Below are 23,239 nucleotides of genomic sequence, written 5' to 3'. Positions count from 1 at the left end.
GGGCAGAGGCCAGGGTGTGCACACTCGGACCACAAACAGCTGTCCCACGGGGCCTGAGCCAGCGGCAGCCGCATGTCCCCTCCTCTCCCTTCGAGAGCAGGACTCTACCATCACCAGAGAGGGTCCCCCACGCCCGTTACAGAGCTGGGAAGCCCACTAGGGACTCCCCTCTCCCTCCTGCCAGCCTGGGACTCACCATACCTGGTGGTATTTCTTTAAGATGTTGTGCATCTCGGCCACGTCCTCACTGGACACAGTCTTGATGACGAAGCGGCGGTCGTAGGTGGTGAGGAAGCGCGTGCCGCAGCGGCCCTGGCTGTCGCTGTTGATGGGGGCGCTGCGCGTCACCGAGTTCTGGGGGCCAAGACACAAGCACGGCTCTTGGGAGGGGAAGGCTGGCTCCGAGCCTTCTCTCGTGGGCTGCAGCTCTTGCAGGCCGCCGCTGCGGGGACAGAGCACCCCGGCCAGGACAGCATCCTCCCCCTGTCCCACGGCGTGCTCCCAGCTCGCCCGAACCTTCCCCAGGGGTCAGGAGTCGCCGCTCACCACCTGCCCCAGTGCCAGGCTGGGACAGGCGGAGGACTGAGAGCTTCCCTGGATGCTGACCCCAGACAGTGACTCCCACAACCACCAGCCTGCTGCCGCTGGTGGGGGCTGTGGGGCGACCTGGGGTGGGTGAGACCCTGGGCCACCCTGCTGAGCACAGGAGGCAGCCAGAGCTGATTTCCCCACCTCCTGAGGTGACAAAGAAGTGGTGCTCCCCACTCGGCGGACACGCAAACCCCAATGTCTCACGTGGATGCTACTTTCCGGGTGCGAGGTAGGCACCGGCGGTATCTGCAGTGGGGGTCTCAGGGAAGGGGTAGATCTGCTTGCATGGCTGGGGTGCAGCCCCAGGGATTGAATCACGGCGGCTTTAAAAAGAGAGGTGCGTGGACACGGAAGACAAGCTCACTCCCTGCCTTCTTCTGCTTCCTGGCTTGCCACAGACCCTCCCTCGGCACGCAGCCCCCCAGCCCCTGCCTTCATCAGCCACCACACCGACAGGGCTCCCAGCGGCGGGCTCTGAGACTCCAAAATCATGAGGTGAAATAAACCTGCTTGTGGCCTAAGCAGCTTCTCTCTTCTGTAGTCACGGAAAGCTGACCCACACGCTTAGGACAGGAACTCCGCGAGAGGCCTAGCGTAAGAAGTACCGGGGGCTCCCGCTGCGGTGCACACGGCAGGTGACGCCGCCACCTGTGACACTGGCACCCCGTATCATATTGGAACAGGGGTTCAAGTCCTGGCTGCTCTGCTTCCCACCCAGCAGCCTGCTAATGCACCTGGGAAAGTAGCAGATGAAGGCCCAAGTGCTAGGAGCCCCTGCCACCCATGTGGGAGTCCCAGATGGAGTCCCTGGCTCCTGACGTCAGCTTGGTCCAGCCCCAGCTGTTGTAGACATTTGGGGAGTGAACCAGCAGAGAGCCCCCCCCTCCTCCTCTCTCTATTGCTCTGCCTTTCAAATAAGTAATTTAAAAAAAAAAAAACAAAGCGGCCGGCGCCGCGGCTCACTAGGCTAATCCTCCGCCTTGCGGCGCCAGCACACCAGGTTCTAGTCCCGGTCGGGGCACTGATCCTGTCCTGGTTGCTCCTCTTCCAGGCCAGCTCTCTGCTGTGGCCAGGGAGTGCAGTGGAGGATGGCCCAAGTCCTTGGGCCCTGCACCCCATGGGAGACCAGGAGAAGCACCTGGCTCCTGCCATCGGATCAGCGCGGTGTGCCGGCCGCAGTGCGCTACCGTGGCGGCCATTGGAGGGTGAACCAACGGCAAAAGGAAGACCTTTCTCTCTGTCTCTCTCTCACTGTCCACTCTGCCTGTCAAAAATTAAAAAAAAAAAAAAAAAAAAAAAAAAAAACAAACACCACAAAGCAGGGGCCAGCGCCATGGTGCAGTGGGTTAATCTTCCACCTGCGGCGCCGGCATCCAGTATGGGAAACGGTTCTAGTCCCGGCTGCTCCTCTTCCAATCCAGTTGTGCTGTGGCCTGGGAAAGCAGTGGAGGATGGCCCAAGTGCTTGGGCCCTTGCACCGCATGGGCGACCAGGAAGCATCTGGACCCTGGCTTCAGAACGGCGTAGCTCCAGCCGTGACGGCCATTTGGGGAGTGAACCAACGGAGGGAAGACCTTTCTCTCTGTCTCTCCCTCTCACTGTCTGAGACTCTGCCTCTCAAAAAAAAAAAAAAAAAAAAAAGCAGCAGCAGCAGTGGTGGGAAGAGGCCTTTGGCACAGTAGCTAACACAGGGCTTAGAACACCTGTACCCCCTAATGCAGAGCTGGGTTCAAGTTCTGGCTCCACTATCGATTCCAGCTTCCTGTCAACGTGCACCCCGGGAGGCAGCAGGTGACAGTTCAGGTGCTTGTGTTCCCCCCACCCTGTGAGAGACCTGGACTGAGTTCTGGGCTCCTGGCTTCAGCCTGGTCCAGCCCCAGCTATCTGGGGGCATTTGGGGGTGAACCAGCAAGCCGGAAGGTCTCTTTTAAACAAAAACAAATAAAATATTTTTTAAACAGTGTAAAGCAGTGATGTCCACAGTCACCTCTCTTCCCTGTACCTACGATGCCGCTGGAAGACTCTGGCCAAGGTGGGAGCTTGGCCCTCGCCCCTGGCCGGCACGCTGCTCCTCGCCACAGCCCCTGTGAGAGCTTCGCTGGTGCTGTCCCTGCTCCCCCTCGAGCCCCACTCCCATCAGGATCCGAGAGCAACGGAGGCTCAAGAGGGAGGCGGGGGACAGTGTGAGTCAGCCAAGATGACACTGGCCATGGCCTTGGGGAGGCAAGGCTGTGGGGACCCATGACGACCTGCTCCCAGAAACGCCGCCTGGCTGTGCCCCCGCCCCTGTCTTCCTGAGAACGCTGCTCCACTTGACCGACGGCCTGCAGGAGCCGGCAGCGGCACCACCCTCGTGGGGGCGCCACCTTCAAGGAGCAGCTTCAGATGCAGAAACCCTGGCCGGGCCACGTGGCTGAGTGCCCAGCCTGGCCCGGCCCGCCGTGGCTCACGCCTGCAGCCGGGAAGGCCGACAGCCCTCGCCCTCACCTCCGTCCTGGGCGTGGTCGCAGGTGGCTGCCCACAAGGCTACCAGAGAGAATGCGGACTTGGGGAGGATGTGGTCAGATGGCCCAGGGGAGGGGCTGCAGCGGCGGCAAGTTCGCGGGGCTCCCCTCAGCTCAGGATCCAGGTTAGGGCAGCTGGAGGGACTTTCCTGGCTCCCCCCTTCCTCTCCTCCCCTGCCCCGCCCCCCAAGCTCCTGGCCGTGGAGCAGGGTGCAGGAGAGAGGGAGAGGACTCTCCTCTGTGAGGGTCTGTGGCACCTCTGCCCCCAGGCCACGGGCCAGGTATTCTCACAGCTCAAGTGGGAACTCTCCCACTTTCAGCCCCAGGCTTCACCTTCAGGGTCAGAGGGCCCAGAGAGAAGTGCTCAGGGCAGACGCGTCACAGGTGGACTCAGACCCAAACACCCCGACCCGGGACTGACTCCCAAAGGCCGACGGCATCCATGCCCCCAGAGGCGGCGCTGCCAGGCCTGCCAGGCCTACCCGCCTCCCACCCCCAGGAGAAGGGAGGAGTTGGCGAGGTGACACTCGTACCTGGCAGGAGGTGACACTACCCTTGCGGTTGTCCTTGTCTATCTGGCTTATCTGCTTTAAGAGGCCTCATCTCTCGCTGGCAACAACTCTTTCTTAAGTCAAACTACGAAGGAGAGGTTCTTCGGCCTAGACTGGGGACGTCAGACTAAAATGAAGCAGCTCCCGCAGGCCCTTGGCTCCCCGGTTCTCCCGCCTGGGCCTGCAAGGCCCTCACCCCCCGTGACCCCCCCAGCACTGGGTGGAGGCAGGGCTGCCTGGGGGCGGGGAGGCTTTTTCCTCCACTGGCTCTGGGGCTTCCGGACCCCACTGAGTTGGCCATGACACCTCGTACCTGGTAGTCCTGGTCATCGATCCCAAACCTCTCCCGGAGATTCCGGAACACCATGGGGCAGTACTCCTTAAACTTGAAGCGGCTCGGCAGGTTCTCCCTGGGGAAAAGCAGAGACACGACTCTGAACCGCCCCTGGCGCACCTGAATTCGGACGCCGGCCCCCAGACTGCCTGGATCTCAACACCTGACCGTGCTTAAAGGTCGGCGTCCAGGCCCCTGCACAGCTGGGTCGCTCCAGGTGATCCAGAGCGTGTGAAAACCGACAAACTCCAGCTCTCTTGCATTCACTTTGTGGGAATTAACCCAGCTGTACCCTCAGGATTTGTGCACTTTTCTTTCCTTTTGTTTTTGTTTTTAAAATTTATTTATTTATTTGAAAGGCAGAGGCGGGGGGTCGGGGAGGTCTTCCATTACCTGGTTCACTCCCCAAATGGCCGCAAAGGCTGGAACTGCACTGATCCGAAGCCAGGAGCCAGGAGTTTCTTCCAGGTCTCCCATGCAGGTGCAGGGGCCCAAGCTCTTGGGCCATCTTGTACTGCTTTCCCAGGCCATTGCGGAGTGGAGCAGCCGGGACTTGAACCAGCGCCCACATGCACCCTCAAGATTTGCGCACTTTTCTGAGTGTACTATCCTCCAGGAAAACTTCTGTCCCCTGGGACGTGGGGGCGAGCGCGGGCCCCAGTGTGATGCGGGCTGCAGCCTGCCCGGACTGCTGTAGGGCGCCCCTGCTCTGGGCACGCTCCCACAGAAATATCCACCCTGGCTTCCACTGGGCTGTGGTACTCCCCATTAGAGGGGCCTCAGCCAATGGAGCCACTGTTCTCTCACAAAGCCCGCCGGGGGTCTGCTGGCACCTCTCCCCACACTCCCCACTCCTCACTCCAGCTACAGGCTCCCCAGGAGGAGAGAGAACGACCTTGGAGTGAGGGCTGCTCCATTATCTCTACAACAGCCGCCTTCTCAGGGACCCCCTTCCAGAAATATCTCAACGACAGAAATCAGAGGAGCAGCTTCTCTGGGCGGGGCCTGCCTGCCACTCACCCCGCGTCCCAGGAAACAGTGCTGCTGTCTGTTAAACAGTAAAGGAAAGACGAGGGAGCCGTCCGAGCCTGGGTGCTCTGCTTCGGGCCGGGACGTCGGGCTGGGCAGCTGCACGAGGCCACGGGCCTGCAATGGCAGCGGGGCAGCAGCACTCAGAGCGTGGGCGCTGGGGACAGAAACACCCCTGCTGGCTCCGGGCTTCGGATCGGCGCAGCTCCGGCCGTTGTGGCCAATCAGGGAGTGATCCAGTGGATGGAAGACTCCTCCCTCCCTTCCTCCCTCCCTCTCTCTCTCTCTCTCTCTCTGCCTCTCCTTCTCTCTGTGTAACTCTGACTTTCAAGTAAATAATGAAATCTTTAAAAAAAAAAAAAAGAAGAAGAAGAAGTGGCAGCCATGGTGGGGCTGGCGCTGTGGCACAGTGGGTAAGGCCGCCGCCTGCAGTGCTGGCATCCCATGTGCGGTGGGCCCGCGCTCACTCTCACCCCCCAGTGGGGAACAGTTTGTTTTCCTGGACGGAAGTTTCACTGAAGGACAGTACACTCAGAAAAGCACAAAAATCATGTAAGTTCTTGAGGATACCGGTTCGAGTCCCAGCTGCTCCACTTCTGTCTGATCCAGCTCTCTGCTATGGCCTGGGAAAGCAGTAGAAGATGGCCCAAGTCCTTGGGGCCCTGCACCCACGTGGGAGACCTGGAAGAAGCTCCTGGCTCCTGGCTTCAGATTGGCCTACCTCTGGCCATTGCGGCCATCTGGGAAGTGAATCAGCAGATGGAAGACCTCTCTCTCTCTCTCTCTCTCTCTCTCTCTCTGTGCCTCTGTCTTTCTATAACTGCCTCTCAAAAAAATAAATAAATCTTTAAAAAAAAAAAAAGTGGCTGCCATGGAGACATGACTTTCTATGGGAGTGAGGCCACTAGGGACATCCTCCCATCAAGCTTCTCCCGTGGGCTCCATCTGGGCACAGTGAGGCGGTGGGGATTGTGGGACAGGCAGGACCCACGTACAGAAAGGAGGAGGGGGCAAGCGACAAGTGCTGCGGCGTCTCCATCACCACCTAGGACAGCCTCAGACACGATGTGAGTCCAGGAAGCCACAGGGCTGGAAACGGGAAGTCGCTGTGGGCAGTGCCCTGGGCGCCAGCCCCAGCCTGAGGCTCCCAGCGCAGCCAGACAGCAGCTGGCGAGGCCGCATCCTTCCTCAGACTGAGACCACGGCAAGGCTGCTGCTCACCGCCACCTGAGCTGGCCCGAGCTGAATCAGCCCGGGCACAGCCCATCCAGGCGGCACAGCAGAGAGGAGACGACAATGCCACGAGGAGAGGCCCCTACTGCACGCATTTTCCCGGTCGGTCGGTTGTACAATCCAGGCGCTGCCCTCCCACCCTGCCTGGCGCCGGCTCAGTCCCAACCACGCAGGTGCAGTTGCGAGCGGGCGCGGCGCTCTCTGGCTGCTGGGTCCCAGCAGCTTACTTGTTGAAGAGATGATTGTCCACCTTGATCTTGCTGTAGGCTTTGAAGTCATCCGGCATTAGCATGACGGGGACAGGGACATTGCTCAGCTCATTGATCTGCAAAGTAAGGGGACAGCGAGATTCTCAGCCAGGAGGCCCCCAGCCTCAGAGGGACACGAGGCCACGATGTGGATGCCAGCAGCAGCCCACAGACTCCCTCCCTGCCCTCTCACCTTCTAAGTTCCTAACCTCACCTCCACCTAATAAGATCTAGCTCAAAAAGCACCTCCTCCACGGGGCCTTCCAGGATTCTACAGATCTTAAATACCCCCTCCCAGCTTCTATTTCCCGCTTCCACCTTTCGGCCACTTCCCCGTCTCCCTTGTTCCTACTGCCGTTCATGCTCAGGCCCTCACGAGCCTGCCAGGCTTCGGGGAGGCAACACCCTGTTACCGATCCTTCCAACCAGAGACCACCTCACTAACTTTGGGGGGCTCCCAGCTGCTTGGCCCCCATGACTTGCATACAGCAGGCACTCAATAAACATTTCTCTCAAATGCAATAACAAATGGACCAAAGAATAAATGCCTCCCACCTAAGCAGGTGTTAAGGACTTGGAACATCTTCACATAAACCGTGGGTCGAGTCAAGAAACCAGCTCGGGTCAGGGACAAACCTGGATGGCTTTGTGTGGGCCTGCAACACCTGTCTCCGAAGGAAAGGATTCAGTTAAAGCGAACACAAGTGGTAGCCATCTGGCCACCGGCCACCGGGACCCTCCATTCCTAATGCTACATCCTGGCTTACGCTGAAGCGGGCAGACGGGCGGGCACAGGGCGTCCGGTCCTACTGCAAACAGCCTGTCTCATTGTCTTTCACCCCACTTCAGGGAGCTGCAGCAGGGCCAGAGAGAGCTGGCTTCCCATTGGTACGGAGCTGGGAGGGCAGATCCTGCCCTGACCGTCCTCAGTTCAGTCAATTAGTGGTCTAATTAGCCGCAGATGTCCTCTCCCACCACAGCAGCGTAGCTGACCTCTGACCCTCAGCCCAGTTGCCACTAATGCATTCTGGATTTACCAAGGAACCCTCAGTCCTGACTTAATGGGGTGGGGGGGGGGGGCGGTCTTGTGTCTCCCACATACTTTCCTTGCAAATCCTATTATCTCCATGAGGCCCCATGTGGCAGCGAGGGACTAACCCATAGCCATTAGGACTCCTCCAGAGCACAAGTGGGAGAAGTGGCATTTAATTTGCTACTCCTTTGATGTTCCAAGCCTGGTTTGTTTAGAAATGTCAGAGGGTGGAGGAGTCCAAGTGAATGCAGTGTGGGAGCTGAGGAACATACGTTCCCGGTCACTTGGGGAGAAATTAACGAAGGCGAGGGAGCCGTGGAGAGAGGACCGCGGCACAGCTGACCGGCACAGACGCAGGGCGTGTAGGACTCCAGCTCTCTGAAATCCCAGGTCAGGTACCCACAGTGACGGAAGTTGGATAACAGTATGGGCAGGATGGGGGAGCACGAGCATAATGGGCCAGGAGCCGTGTGACTCCAGGGTGATGGAAACGTTCTGTGTGGTCTGGGTGTGATGGTTCCATGGGGATTTACATTTGTCAAACGCCTCGAACTGTACACTTAAAAATATATACGTTTTGGGGCCCAGGATTGTGGCACAGCAGGTCGCAGCTGCTGCACTTGAAATCCAGCTCCTTGCTGATGGCCTGAGAAAAGCAGCGGAAGATGGCTCAAGTGTTTGGTCCCTGCCACCCACCTGGGAGACCTGGATGAAGCTCCTGGCTCCTGGATTTGGCCTGGCCCAGCACTGGCCATTGTGACCATTTGGGGAGTGAACCATCGAACAGAAGACCACTCTTTGTCTCTCCTTCTCATTAACTCTGACTTTCAAAATAAATAAATCTTTAAAAAAAAAAAGTGGGGACCAGTGCTATGGCATAGCAGGTAAAAGCTGCCGCCTGCAGTGCCAGTATCACATATGGGTGCTGGTTCAAGTCCCAGCTGCTCCAATTCCAATCCCGCTCTCTGCTAATGCACCCAGGAAAGCAGCAGAAGATGGCCCAAGTCCCTAGGCCCCTGAACCCACACAGGAGCCCTGGATGAAGCTCCTGGTTCCTGGCTTCAACCTGACCCAGCCCTGCCCATTGTGGCCATTTGAGGAATGAACCAGGGAATGGAAGATCTCCCTCTCTTTCTGTCTCTGCCTCTCCCCCTCTCTCTCTCTCTCAAATAAATATATAATTTTTTTTGACAGGCAGAGTGGACAGTAAGAGAGAGAGACAGAGATAAAGGTCTTCCTTTTCAATTGGTTCATCCCCCAATGGCCTCTAAGGCCGGCGCACTGCAGCCAGCACACCGCGCTGATCCGAAGCCAGGAGCCAGGTGCTTCTTCTGGTCTCCCATGCAGGTGCAGGGCCCAAGCACTTGGGCCATCCTCCACTACACTCCCGGGCCACAGCAGAGAGCTGGATAGGAAAAGGAGTGACCAGGACAGAATCCGGCGCCCTGACCGGGACTAGAACCCAGGGTGCCGGCGCTGCAGGTGGAGGATTAGCCTATTGAGCTGCAGCGCCAGCTATAGATTTTTTTTTTAAAGTAGGCATTTTGGGGCCAGCATCGTGGCACAGCAGGTTAAATTCCAACTCTCAAAGCCAGCATCCCATACAGGAGTTGCCGGTTTGAGCCTCAGCTACTCTACTTCCCACCCAGCTTCCTGATAAGGCAGGCAGCAGATAATGGCCCAAGTGCTTGGGCCCCTGCCACCCACAAGGGAGACTGGGAGTCCAGCTATTTGGGGAGAAACCAGTGGACAGAAGATTCCTGTCTGTCTTCCCCTCTTTCTGCCTTTCAAATAAATCTTTTTTTCTTAGAGTATGCATTTTATTGCATGTACATTATTCCTCAAGAAACTTGATTTTAAAATTCACCCAAGGGACCGGCGCTGTGGCCCAGTAAGCTGAGCCTCCGCTTTCGGCGCTGGCATCCCATATGGGCTCCGGTTCAAGTCCTGGCTGCTCCACTTCTGATCCAGCTCTCTGCTATGGCCTGGGAAAGCAGTGGAGGATGGCCCAAGTCCTTGGGCCCCTGCACCCCCGTGGGAGACCTGGAAGAAGCTCCTGGCTCCGGCTGTTGCAGCAATTTGGGGAGTGAACCAGCAGATGGAAGACCTCTTTCTCTCTGTCTCTCCCTCTCTCTGTCTGTAACTCTGCCTTTCAAATAAAAAAAAAAAAATCTTTTAAAAAAATTTACTCAATGGACCGGCGCTGCGGCTCAATAGGCTAATCCTCTGACTGCAGCGCCGGCACACCAGGTTCTAGTCCCGGTCGGGGAGCCAGATTCTGTCCCAGTTGCCCCTCTTCCAGGCCAGCTCTCTGCTGTGGCCCAGGAGTGCAGTGGAGGATGGCCCAAGTGCTTGGGCCCTGCACCCCATGGGAGACCAGGAGAAGCATCTGGCTCCTGCCTTCGGATCAGCACGGTGCGCCGGCCGCAGCGGCCATTGGAGGGTGAACCAACGGCAAAGGAAGACCTTTCTCTCTGTCTCTCTCTCTCTCTCTCTCACTGTCTGTAACTCTGCCTTTCAAATAAAAAAAAATTTACTCAATGGGCCAGCGCTGTGCCACAGTGGGTTAACACCCTGGCCTGAAGCCCCGGCATCCCATATGGGCACCAGTTCAAGACCTGGCTGTTCCACTTCCAATTCAGCTCTCTGCTGTGGCCTGGGAAAGCAGTAGAAGGTGGCCCAAGTCCTTGGGCCTCTGCACCCACATGGGAGACCTGGAAGAAGCTCCTGGCTCCTGGCTTTGGATCGACACAGCTTTGGCTGTTATGGTCAGTTGGGGAGTGAACCATCGGACAGAAGACCTCTCTCTCTCTCTGCCTTTCCTCTCTCTGTATAATTCTGCCTTTCAAATAAATAAGTCTATGATGCCCTTCACTATTTAAATCTTCCCCAAAGCCAGAAAAAGCAATTAAAAAAAAAAAAGAAAGAAAAAAGGAAGCCTGCCAGCCCCACCCATTGCACAGGTGCTCCCGGGGAAGCTGCCACATCTATGCCTGCAGAGGAAGCCACTCCACTCCCAGCTTTTCTGCCAGTGGTCCCGCTCCCTCCTCCCTGGCACTTCAAGCCAGGCTCTGGGTTACAGGGAAACAGAGACAGAGGCTCAGGGCTCTCGGGCAGCTCGGCCTTTCCTGCCCATCCCTTCGCGCAGAGAAGCACGGCCCATGAGCGTTCATGCCCACACGCCACAGTATCTGCTACCCATCTGGGCTGGCTCGAGATGCCTGCTGGCCGGGGCTTGATACCAGGGGAACTAGAGAAGATGCCTGAGGGGCACCATCGCCCCTCGGCCAGGAGGAACGAGCGCAGACTCCTCAGGACCACTCCGCGGGTCATTCTGTTGCGTGGCTCAGCGCAGCACGGTTGAAATGGCTGCGAACTGGTCCGCTTGCAGCTCTCACTTCATCTTTATGCTTGATTTACAACCCAACAGCAGGAAATCCTTAAGTCAGATAGTGCTGGAAAACCCACGCAGCTCCGCGGGACAGACCCACCTGTGCTTCCTGCTCACAGGTGGATTCACTCTGGGCATCAGCTCTACTGTCTGGTTTTTCTCAGTTGTACTAAGTTTTCTATCCTCAGAAAGTTCTATTCAATTTTTATTATTTTTATTTTTTTAAAATTTTTGACAGGCAGAGTGCACAGTGAGAGAGAGAGAGAGACAGAGAGAAAGGTCTTCTTTTGCCGTTGGTTCACCCTCCAATGGCCGCCGCGGCCGGCGTGCTGCGGCCGGCGCACTGCACTGATTCCAAGGCAGGAGCCAGGTGCTTCTCCTGGTCTCTCATGGGGTGCAGGGCCCAAGCACTTGGGCCATCCTCCACTGCACTCCCGGGCCACAGCAGAGAGCTGGCCTGGAAGAGGGGCAACCGGCGCCCCGACCGGGACTAGAACCCGGTGTGCCGGCGCCGCAAGGCAGAGGATTAGCCTGTTGAGCCACGGTGCTGGCCTCTATTCAATTTCAAGTGAGCACGCCTTACTGAAATACCTACTAAATGCTTCATCTGTGTTGAGTGCGTTTGGGGGAGGGGCACCGGGGAGGTGGGCAGCACCTTCTCTCATCAGGGAGCTGAGACACACCTATGACAACACTGTCTCCCAAAGGTCACAGCAGTACACAGGCCGGGCACTGTGGCCCCTGGCATCCCACATCGGAGCGCAGTTCAAGTCACGCTCTGCTGCCCACCCGGCTCCGATCGGCGCTCCCGGGAGGGCAGCAGATGGAGACCCAAACACTTGAGTTCCTGCCACACACATGGGAGACCTGGGTGGAGTCCTGGGGTCGTGGCATATGGCAGAGGGCAGTACGGTCAGAGGGTCACTCCTCACCGACACAGAGCAGGCTAGAAACAGGGCCCCTAAGCCTCTTCCGGCACGGCACTGCCGAGAGCATCTGACGCCAGAGGAATCTGCAGATCATGTTACCCCCTGCTTAAAACTTCCATGGCGCCCCACCCACCGCAGGGCAAAGCTGTAACTCCTGGCCTGGCACTCAGAGCCCTTCCTGACTGGCTCAGGCTCTGCTCTGTGCCCGAAACCATGCCAGGAGCCGAGGATACACCGCTTAGCTGGGAAGACAGACAACAAATAACATACACAATGTGATGAGTGCTACAACTGAGTTCTGCACCAGGGGGTGGTTGGTTCTCCTGGGCGGGGTAGTGAGAGGCTCACTGCTACAGGGCGCTACAGAGACTCTGAGTCGGGCCTGGGAGGGGAGTCCTCAAAAACAGCAGGGAAAGGGAGCCCCAGGCCCCAGCAGCCCAAGCACGCCACGGAGTTCTGATTTCAGGAATGGGAAGCATGTGCTGGGGTGGGTGTGGGAACGAGGGGCAGCAGCACAGGACAGGAGTAACGAGGACTAGAGGGAGACCACAGGGGGAAGACAGGTGAACAGGCCAGCACGTTATCAATATTTAATAATAATTTAAAAAGCTGCTTCTATTTGTTGAATGCCTATTAAGTGGCTTTACAATGTATCCTTATATACCGGACATCACACACGCATGTGTTCTGTCCCGTGCTCTGACTCCTAATAGCTCACAGTCGCACAGAGCACCAGCGTCTGATTTCGCGAAACAGCTCCGGAGGCCGGAGGCCGTGGCTCCCTCACTGAAGGTCACACCGACAGCCGACGCAGAGTCAGGGCCTGAGTCAGTCTGCTTTGGGTCCTGGCTCCTGACCCAGTGCTACGGGATCCTTCTTAGGGGCAGCCACCTAGCCTGAGGCAGCGTCCCCTGGTCTCGCACCTGTCCTCCCAACCCTGCACGGAAAAGTGCTATGCTTGTTTTCTATGAAATGAAAATGAAGAGCAGCTGAAAAAAAAATATGTACTGCTCCAAAGCCTACTACGAGCAAGGGGGAGAGCCTGGGTTTGACTTAGGTGTATCCATTGTCTGATACATTTGGATTTGACCTTGCAGGCAACAGGTAGACCTCTTGGGTGTACATCTAGGAATTCACACAGAGAGGTGATACAGAAAGGTAATGTTGGGATCATTAAGTAAGGATTGGAAAAAGGCAAAAAATGAGAAGCAGCAAGACCGTGGGGCCGTTGCAACAGCTCATGTGACAGACTGTGGCAGTAAGAGAGAAGGGACAAAGCGAGTCATCCAAGACCTGCTGAGGGATTCTCTGTCTTCCGCAGGCTGAATTAAATTACTCACTCCTCTGTGTGTCCCTGCGTTCTGATCTCTCACTCCCTTGGGTAATTATTTGTTTACATATCTTACCTCCCCACTAGGCTGGAGATCCTGGAAGAGACTTTATCTGATCCATGTGGAGGTCCCTAACACGCAGTAGTTACTCAATAAACACTCATGGAAAGATGGATGGGGAGAAGAAGGAGCTGGGAGCTGAAGGAAGGTTAGCAACAGGACAGAGAAAGCAAACTGCAGCAAAAAAAGGTGTGACTACAGGGGCCACTGTCGTGGTTGAGGGCATTGCGGCTTAGCCGGCTCTAGTTCGAGTCCCGGCTGCTCCACTTCTAATCCAGCTCCCTGCTAAGGAGCCTGGGAAAAGCAGCAGAGGATGGTCCAAGTGCTTGGGTCCCTGCCACCCACGTGGAAGACCTAAAAGAAGCTCCTGGCTCCTGGCTTCAGCCTGGCCTGGCCCCAGTAGTTACAGCCACCTGGGGCATGAACCAGCAGATAGAACTCTCACTCTCTCTCTCTCTCTCTCTGTGTGTGTGACTCTTTCAAATAAATAAATCTTTAAAAACAAAACCACAAAAGGCTGTGGCTCCCGTGGTGCTCTCCGGAGATGTACCTGTCCCCTCCCATCTCTGGCATGTTTTCAGGGCTGGCAGCAGCACACACTTGTGGGATGCAAGCTCTCTCAGCTATCAGGCAAAGACCCCGTCATAAGGAAGGTAAGTCAGTTGTGTCTCATGTCCCCTCAGAGGATTCTGGGTTATCTGCATGATCCACGCCAGGAGCCGTACGCATAAACAAAGAGGAAACCGAGCTGAGCAAGGAACGCCTCGCAACAGAGTCCACCCTGCGCCAGTCCTCCTGCAAATGAGAATGCCGGCACCGCTCCAGTCTGGGGGTTCTCAAGTCCAGGAGCCTCCACTTCCCTGGGTGACCTTGGTAGCAGTTCCCAGCCAGGAGGCATGAGCTAGGCCTGCAGGCTTCCTGACCTGGCTTGGGCTCCCCCAGCGGCTCAACGGTGCACCAGCCACCGTTGTGGCCATTTGCTTCCAGCCACGGTCAGCAAGAGTGCTGCCGAGAAACACACGCCCAGGACCAAGGAGGTCCAAGCAGGACCGGAGGCTCCGAGAGGAAAGCAGAAGGAAGCCACAGGAGACAAGAATCCCGGCCTGCACTGCTTCTTTCTTCTGCTCCTGTCTGAATCCCACAGTCCTCTGCGAGGCAGGAGGGCTGCTTCCCATGCAAGGGCCTCACTGGAGTGGGAACATTTACTAAACACTGTTTCACTTTACTTGAAAAGCAGAGAGAGGGGCTGGCACTGTGGCATAGCAGGTAAAGCTGCCGCCTTTAGTACCAACATCCCATATGGGCGCCAGTTCCAGGCCTGGCTGCTCCACTTCCAATCCAGCTCTCTTCTATGTATGGCCTGAGAAAGCAGTAGAAGATGGCTCAAGTGCTGGGCCCCTGCACCCAGACCCAGAAGAGGCTCCTAGCTCCTGACTTCAGATTGGCGCAGTTCCGGCTGTTGTAGTGAACTGGGGAGTGAACCAGTGGATGGAAGACCTTTCTCTCTCTCTGTATAACTGACTTTCTAAATAAATCTTTTTTTTTTTTTTTTTTTTTGACAGGCAGAGTGGACAGTGAGAGAGAGAGACAGAGAGAAAGGTCTTCCTTTGCTGTTGGTTCACCCTCTAATGGCCGCCGCGGTAGCGCGCTGCGGCCGGCGCACCGCGCTGATCCAATGGCAGGAGCCAGGTACTTCTCCTGGTCTCCCATGGGGTGCAGGGCCCAAGGACTTGGGCCATCCTCCACTGCACTCCCGGGCCACAGCAGAGAGCTGGCCTGGAAGAGGGGCAACCGGGACAGGATCGGTGCCCCGACCGGGACTAGAACCCGGTGTGCCGGCGCCGCAAGGCAGAGGATTAGCCTGTTGAGCCACGGCGCCGGCCTCTAAATAAATCTTAAAAAAAAAAATAGAGAAAAGGAAGGAAGGAAGGAAGGAAGGAAGGAAGGAAGGAAAAAGAAAAGAAAAGAAAAGCAGAGAGAGAAAGAGACAGACATCTTGCATCCCCGTTCACTCCCCAAATGCCTGCAATAACCATGGCTGCGCCAGAGTGAAGCCAAGAGCCTGGAACTCAATCCAGGTCTCGCACATGGATGGCAGGCCCAGCACCTGCTGCCTCCCAGCGTGTGCTTCAGCAGGAAGCTGGATTAGAACAGAGGGGCAGGGGCAGCATTGTGGTGCAGTGAGTTAAGCCACCACCTGCAACACCAGCAACCCATATGAGCACTGCTTCCAGTCCCGGCTGCTCCACTTCCAATCCAGCTCCCTGCTAATGCACCTGGGAGAGCAGCAGAGGATGGTCCGGGTGCTTGGACCCCTGCACCCACCTGGGAGACCTGGATGGAGTTCCAGGCTCCTGGCTGGATGAAGCTTCAGCGTGGCCCAGCCACAGCCACTGTGGCCACTTGGGGAGTGACCAGCGGATGGAATATCTCTCTCTCAATTCTGCCATTCAAATGGTAGGAGTAAATAAATCTTAAAAAAAAAAAAAAAAGAAGAAGCCAGGAGCCAAGAGCTTCCTCTGGTCTTCCAGGGGCCCAGGACCAGGGCCATCCTCGACTGCTTTCCCAGGCCACAGCAGGGAGCTGGATCAGAAGTGGAGCAGCCGGGACCAGAAATGGTGCCCATATGAGATGCTGGCACTATAGGCGGTGGCTTTACCCGCTATGCCACAACGCCGGCCCTCTAAGCAGCATTTTTTTCTTTTTTTGACAGGCAGAGTGGATAGTGAGAGAGACAGGGAGAAAGGTCTTCCTTTTTGCCGTTGGTTCACCCTCCAATGGCCGCTGCGGCCGGCGCACCGCGCTGATCCGATGGCAGGAGCCAGGTGCTTCTCCTGGTCTCCCATGGGGTGCAGGGCCCAAGGATTTAGGCCATCCTCCACTGCCTTCCCGGGCCATAGCAGAGAGCTGGCCTGGAAGAGCAACCGGGACAGAATCCAGCGCCCCAACCAGGACTAGAACCCGGTGTGCCGGCGCCGCAAGGCAGAGGATTAGCCTGTTGAGCCACGGCGCCGGCCCTCTAAGCAGTATCTTAATTGTGTGCAGATGCCCACCGCGCACTAAAGATTTTTAAAGCAGCAGGACAAGAGAAAATGTAGGTAAAGGAGGTTCTGGGCCTGTATTAAACAGACTGTGGGCAGAATGGGGGTGGGACACAGGAGAGGAGCAGAGCGGCACTAAGAAGGAATCAGGGCATGGCTGCTCTGCCTGGCAGTTAAGGGTGTCACCTGGGACACTCAGACCCCCTCTGCTGCCCATCACTGCTAACACACACCTGAGAGGCAGCAGGTGATGTCTCAAATACTTGGGTTCCTACCACTCACGTGGGAAACCCAGATGGTGTTCCTGGCTCCTGGCTTCAGCCTGGCCCAGCCTCAGCTGTTACAGACATTCGGGATGTGGATCAGTGAATGGGAGCTCTCGCTCTATCTTCGTCTCTATCTCCTCTGTCTCTCTGCTTTTCAAATGAATAAAAAATAACAGAATAAATCTGTATTTCACACCAGATAAAGAAATTATTGATCTACATAAAAGAGCGAAGCCTATAGATCCTACAGCACTGTCCACGAGAGCCAAATTCACTGACAAACGGACAGAGAACAGAGGCACATACCTACAGTGGGACATTACTCAGCCTTAAAGAGGAAGGCAGTTCTGTGACACGTGACAACACAGATGAGTCCTGAGGACATTACACCAGCCAGCGGAATACCAAGACTGCACGGCTGCTCTCACACGAGGTACCTAAAACGTCAAATTCACAGAAGCGAACAGCGGAACGGTGGCTGCCAGGGGCTGGGGCAAGGGCAACGGGAAGAACCAAAGGCAGAAAGCCTCGGGCCACCACGACCGCTCCAGAGACAGTAGCGCAGCACTGCACAGACACACGCCGCCGCGGCACATCCACGGGCGTGCTGACCACAACCACTCTTCTCCAGAGTTAACACTGTCAAACCCTCTGAAGGAAACACAGGAGTCATCTTTCAAGACCCTGGCATTAGGCCACACATTTTTAGATATGACATCAAAAGCAGAAGCAGCAAAAGCAAAATAGATACACGGGCCTTTGTCAAGACGGAGAACCTGAGCTTCGAAAGGTACCACAAAGAGAACGACATATTTGCAAACCAGATGTCTGACAAGGGACTTTGTATCTCGCATATATAAAGAACCCTCCAGTTCCATAATAAAAGACAAATGACCAAATTTTAAAATGAGCAAGAGAAAATTGGGTGGTTTTTTCTAAAAAGATTTATTTACTTACTCGAAGGTCAGAGTTACAGAGAGAAGGGGAGAAACAGACGGGGCCGGCACTGTGGCAAAGTAGGTTAAGTCTCGACCTGCAGTGCTGGCATCCCATAAGGGCACTGGTTTGAGTCCCAGCTGCTCCACATTCGATAGAGCTCCCTACACTGTGGCATGGTGGGTAAAGCCACCACCGGCACCTGGGCCCCTGCACCCACATGGGAGACCTGGAAGAAGTTCCTGGCTTCGGATCGGCCCAGCTCCAGCCATTGTGGACATCTGGGGAGTGAATCAGCGATTAAAAGACCTCTCTCTCTGTCTCTCCCTCTCTCTGTAACTCTCGCAAATAAATAAATAAATATGGCCGGCGCCATGGCTCACTTGGCTAATCCTCCGCCTGTGGCGCCAGTACCCTGGGTTCTAATCCCAGTTGGGGTACTAGATTCTGTCCCGGTTGTCCCTCTTCCAGTCCAGCTCTCTGCTGTGGCCCGGGAAGGCAGTGGAAGATGGTCCAAGTGCTTGGGCCCTGCACCTGCATGGGAGACCAGGAGGAAGCCCCTGGCTCCTGGCTTCGGATCAGTGCAGCGCACCGGCTGTAGCAGCCATTTGGGGAGTGAACCAACAGAAGGAAGACCTTTCTCTCTGTCTCTCTCTCTCTCTCTCTCTCACTGTCTAAGTCTGCCTGTCAAAAAAAAAAAAAGTAAATAAATAAATAAATCTTTTTAAAAAAAAAAATCACAGTGACATATGGTTTTACGCCCACTAGAATGTCTATACTGAAAAAGTCAAGGTGGGTGAGCATTTAGCCTAGTGGTTAAGGTACAGGCTAATGGGCCTGTACCCCATACAGGAGTACCCGGGTTCCATACCTGGCTTCCAGCTCCAGCTCCTGACCCCAGCTTCCTGCTAATATGTGCCCTGGGAGGCAGCAGTGAAGATTCTAGAAATTGGGTCCAAACCATCCACATGGGAAACTGGACTGAGTTTCCATCTCCCAGCTTCTACCTGGCCCTGGCCCAGTCCCAGCCATTGTGGGCATCTCAAGAATGAACCATCAGATGGGAGGTCTTCTTTTTTTCCTTAAAGATTTATTTATTTATTTGAAAGTCAGAGTTACACAGAGAGAGAAGGAGAAGCAGAGAGAGAGAGAGAGAGAGAGAGAGAGAGAGAGAGAGAGAGGTCTTCCATCTGCTGGTTCACTTCCTAGTTGGCTGCAACTGCCGGAGCTGCGCCGATCTGAAGCCAGGAGCCAGGAGCTTCTTCCAGGTCTCCCACACAGGTGCAGGGGCCCAAGGACCTGGGCCATCTTCTACTGCTTTCCCGGGCCATAGCAGAGAGCTGTTTTGGAAGTGCAGCAGCTGGGACTAGAACCGGTGCCCATTGGGATGCTGGCACTGCAGACAGCGGCTTTACCCGCTATGCCACGGCTCCAATAAATACATTTTTTGAAAGCCAGTACCAAGTGTGACAAGAATGTGGAGAAACTGGAACTCTCATACAATGCTGGTAAAAATGTAAAATGGTGGGGCTTGCGCTGTGGTGCAGTGAGTTAAGGTGCTGCCTGTGGGCCGGCATCACACTTGGGTACCAGCTGAAGTTTGGGCTGTTCCACTTCCGATCCAGCTCCCTGCTAATGGCCTGGGAAAGCAGTAGAAGATGGCCCAAGTGCTTGGGCCCCTGCAACAATGTGGGAGACCCAGATGAAGCTCCTGGCTCCTGGCTTAGGCCCAGCCCAGCCCAGCCCAGGCTGTTTTGGCCATTTGGGGAGTGAACCAGTAGATGGAAGCTCTCTGTTTTTCTCTGTCTTTCTCATTCTCAGTCTCTCTCCCTCTCTCTGGAACTCTGCCTTTTTTGTTTTAAAGATGCTATTTATTTATCTGAAAGGTGCCAGCCCCTGTACAATGGGGCAGCTGCTTTGGAGAACAATCTGACAGTTTCTCAAACGGCTAAAAATATGAGTGGAAGGTTTCTACCAACTGCTGCTGCCCCTCTGACAGCCGTGGGGAGGCTTCACCCACACCTGGTTCTTAAGACGGCCACAGGTGTCAGGGCAGGTCTGCCGCCCCTGGTTTCCACGCCCCTCCCTAACCCCAGACCCTCTGAACGGTACTGGTACTTCATCCACCAAACCACTGGTTTTCTCTCTTTACTACTTATCCCCTGAGACAGGTGGAGAGTCCTCTGATTTTCCTCCTTGTTTCCCACGTACTCTGTCCACAAAATCCCTGGGCTGCATCTCTTGCCCACGCAGAGGCGCTCCTGGGCTAATACTCAGTGCAAAGGCCTCCCTTTTTCTAGCCAGGAGCAATCTAACCACCTCATGCAAAGGTAACCAACCGGCTTTGCTACAGATAAAGACATAACCATCCTTTACATCTGATACACTGTTAGCCCCAGACCAGCAGGCCGAAATGCCTACAGGGTAAGAAACCAGACAATCGGGCGGTGCTGTGGAGGTTAAGCCTCCGCCTGTGGGGCTGGCATCCCACATGGACGCTGGTTCAGTGTCCTAACTTCTCCCTTCTGATCCAGCTCCTTGCTGATGCCCTGGGAAAGTGGTGGAAGATGGCCCAAGTCCTTGGGCCCCTGCACCCATGTGAGAGACCTGGAAGAAGCTCCTGGCTCCTGACTTTGGATCAGCCCAGCTCCAGCAGTTGTGGCCATTTGGGGAGTGAACCAGTGGATGGAAGGCCTTTCTCTCTGTCTCTCCCTCTTTCTCTTTGTAACTCTGCCTCTCAAATATTAATATTAAATATTTAAAAAGGGGGGGGGGGTCATGGCACAGCAGGTTAAAGCCCCAGCCAGGAGTGCCGGCATCCCATATGGACACTGGTTCAAGTCCCAGCTGCTCCACTTCTGATCCAGCTCTCTGCTATGGCCCGGGAGAGCAGAAGATGGCCCCTCCCGCATGGGAGACGCAGAACCAGCTCCTGGCTCCTGGCTTCGCATCAGCTCAGCTCATTTGGGGAGTGAACCAGCAGATAGAAGAACTCACTCTCCCTCTGGCTCTACCTCTCTCTGTAACTCCTTCAAAAAAAAAAAAAAAAAAAAAAGAGAGAGAAAGAAAATAAAAGAAAGAAAGAAAGAAAAAAAAAACCAGAGAATCAAAAGAAAACCTGGCATCTGAATCCATAGATGGCAAGAAGTTGCAAAAGCAGGCTTATGACGGGAAAGCAGCATCGAGAAAGGCCAGCGATCCACCCAGAGCCATGTGGGCCTGGCTCCCTAGAGAACTGGCAGATTTTACACTCTCTTCTGGGCACCAGTCTGCATTTCCCAGCTGGGACTGCTGCACTGCTAGGCCTTACAGCAGGCCAGGAGGAAGCAACAGAACATGAGGCAATGACCTGCCCGGCGCTGGGGCACCCCCGTGCACGGCACAACCCCCAGGCTCATGTTGGGAGGCGGGTATGCGTCTCATTCAAGCCAGTGCCTTTCCAGCCGGCCCCTCAAACAAACTTTCACAAAGTTCTCCAAGAAAGAAGGGGGGCCCTTGTCCGAGAGAGCAGGAGCTCAGATCCCCGCCCGGGTACCATTCAGAGGCCTCCATCTGATGCCCTCACTTGGGCAGACTCCCCGCCTGCCAAGCAGCAAGCCAGGCACCACTCACACTGCCAGGAGCCGGCAGGCACGGGCACGCACCCGGAGCACACTTGTTCTGTGACAAGATCACCTACCCCGGGCCTTGGCTAGGAGAGAGAAAAGAGGAACAGGAGGCACGGAAAATAAGAGCTGCCACTCATGCCCCACGCGCTGGACAGCTGCTGCACCTCCTGCTGTGGCCCCAGGTTCCTTCGGCTGCCCCACTCCTGACTCCCAGGCCTCTGCCAGTGCTCTGCACGGACGGGGTGCTTTCTAGTGAGAAGCAGGAGGTGGAACGGAACCAAGGAGTGACTTCCAGAGAAGGACACAGGGGTCACATTTTGATGACCCAGTTTCCCTGCAGATGTGGCCAAATGACCCCTGGGGCAGCAGGAGACCAGAGGAATGGCCTCCGCTGGCCCGAGCAGCTCCTCGGGGTCTGCACCACGCCAGGGGTGGTCCTGGCCCTGCTGGGACCCTCAACACCCCCAGTGAGGATGCTGAAAACAGTAACGTACCCCAGACCAAGAAACACACGCGTGCTTTCCTGTATCAGACGGCAAGATCTGAAACCTCAACTCAGACCACGCTGCCCTGATCTCCAGCCAAAGGCACCTCTGGCTCCTCCAGCCAAGTCCAGTCCCCGGCCCCTTTGTCATCACTTAGTCCTGGCAACTTCAAGTGCTCGGAAAAGACAGGGAGCCTAACAAACTGAAACCCACAGGGAACCCCAGGTTCCTTTTCCTCACTCCGATCCTCTCACTTGGAGAAATGGCAGGAGGCAAGGAGCCACTGGTGGGAAGAAGAAAGACACCACCACCACCACCACCACCACCCCCCCACCACCACCCCAGCAGCAGACCGGCAAAGCCACGCAGCTCCGATTCCTGCCAGGGCTGCTGGACAACCTCCAAGCACCCCAAGGATCCAAGCCCCTTGCTCTGGTCCAGGGCCACGGTCACCACGCATCCTCACGCCCCTGTGGAGCCTACACATAAGTCAACGTCTGTGAAGAGAACCCCACAGAAGGAGGGCACCGCACCTCTAATAGGAATAATCTTCCCGATACCAGGCCTCCACTTGCCTCCAGTGTAACACCCCCTCTCCTCCCCAACCCAGGGAGACCCTGGCCAAGGAGGCCTGTGCTCCTCCAGCCCACGGTCTTATTCAAGAAAAGGAAACCCAGAGAGGGCTTCCCTGGGCAGGGGGAGGAGGCCCAGAGGGTGGGACGCTCGGAGCAGCCACACCAGCCCAACGTCCGGGACCACAGAATATTCCGGCAGCCACCGCCACTTGCCCTGTCAGCTGGACATGAGCTGGCAGCCGGCTCCGAGGGACAAGGGGGAATACCCATGCAGCAGCCAGGGTGAGGCGAGGAGAGGCAGCGGGGAGGAAGGCCTTCCCGCCGCGCTCCGAGGGCTGCCCGGGGCGCGCACACCAGGCGCAGGAAGCCAGAGGGGCTGCGGGCAAGGGGAGGACGCGACCGCACACCGTGGAGACACCAGGCCGCGCGTGGCGTGCGGGGAGTGCACAGGCCCGACGGCGTGCAAGGGCGGGGCGAGGGCGGACCGCCCGGCGGCGGCAGGGCCCGCGGGGCGTGGGGGCGCGCGGGGGAGCTGGTTACCGTGTGGTTCACCCCCCACATCAGGACGCTGAGGATCGGCTCGCTGGCCCGGAACAGCTTCACTTTCTGGCACACGAAATGCTTCTTCTTGGTCTTGGTCTTGCTGGCGCTGAGCGGCGCCACCGCCACCGCCGTGGTGCTGGTGCAGTTGGACGACATGCCCGGGGCGGCGGCGGCGGCGGCGGCGGCCGAAGGGGGGGCGGCGGAGACGGCGCACAAGCCAGCGGCCCCAGGCCTCCCCCGGACCGATCCCCACCCCCGCTGCCTCACCGCGCCATGGTCGCGCCCGTCCCGTTACCTCCCCACCCCGCCCGGGTGGTTGCGTCCGCCCCACGCCCCGCCCTCCCCGCCCCGCCCCAGGGAGCCGGCCGGTCCGCTCCGCAGCCCGCCCCGCAGTCACCAAGCCCTGTCCCCCCGCCGGAGTGGTACTGCCCGTCCCCGCCAGCCCCTCCTCCCCGGGCCTGACAGGAGCCGGGCCGGCCTGCGCACGCCTCAGAGCCCCGCGCCGGAGCCGGAAGGGGAACAGAGAAGGGCAGGTGTCGCTGTGTACTGCG

General features: G+C 56.8%; 1 protein-coding gene across 2 annotated transcripts in view; it reads right to left on the bottom strand.

The window, feature by feature from the left end:
• PIP4K2B (phosphatidylinositol-5-phosphate 4-kinase type 2 beta) overlaps positions 1–22,909 on the bottom strand; it is a 34,638-nt gene extending 11,729 nt beyond the window's left edge. Inside the window, exons 1-4 of one of the 2 annotated variants that reach the window (XM_062215512.1) lie at positions 22,686–22,909; positions 6,470–6,567; positions 3,960–4,056; positions 202–354 (exon numbers count right to left, since the gene is read on the bottom strand). In XM_062215512.1, the coding sequence (XP_062071496.1) occupies positions 202–354; positions 3,960–4,056; positions 6,470–6,567; positions 22,686–22,844 (507 nt within the window). In that variant the 5' untranslated portion in view covers positions 22,845–22,909. Of the gene's footprint in view, positions 1–201; positions 355–3,959; positions 4,057–6,469; positions 6,568–7,045; positions 7,110–22,685 lie in introns of those variants that run through there. The other variant, XM_062215513.1, reaches the window with a different exon arrangement.
• Positions 22,910–23,239: the final 330 nt, after the last annotated feature.

This window comes from Lepus europaeus, chromosome 18 (genome assembly GCF_033115175.1).
Source record: "Lepus europaeus isolate LE1 chromosome 18, mLepTim1.pri, whole genome shotgun sequence".
Classification (NCBI taxonomy): domain Eukaryota; kingdom Metazoa; phylum Chordata; class Mammalia; order Lagomorpha; family Leporidae; genus Lepus; species Lepus europaeus.
The sequence above is the reverse complement of the archived record's forward strand: the minus strand, read 5'-3'. Positions and strand labels throughout refer to the sequence as shown.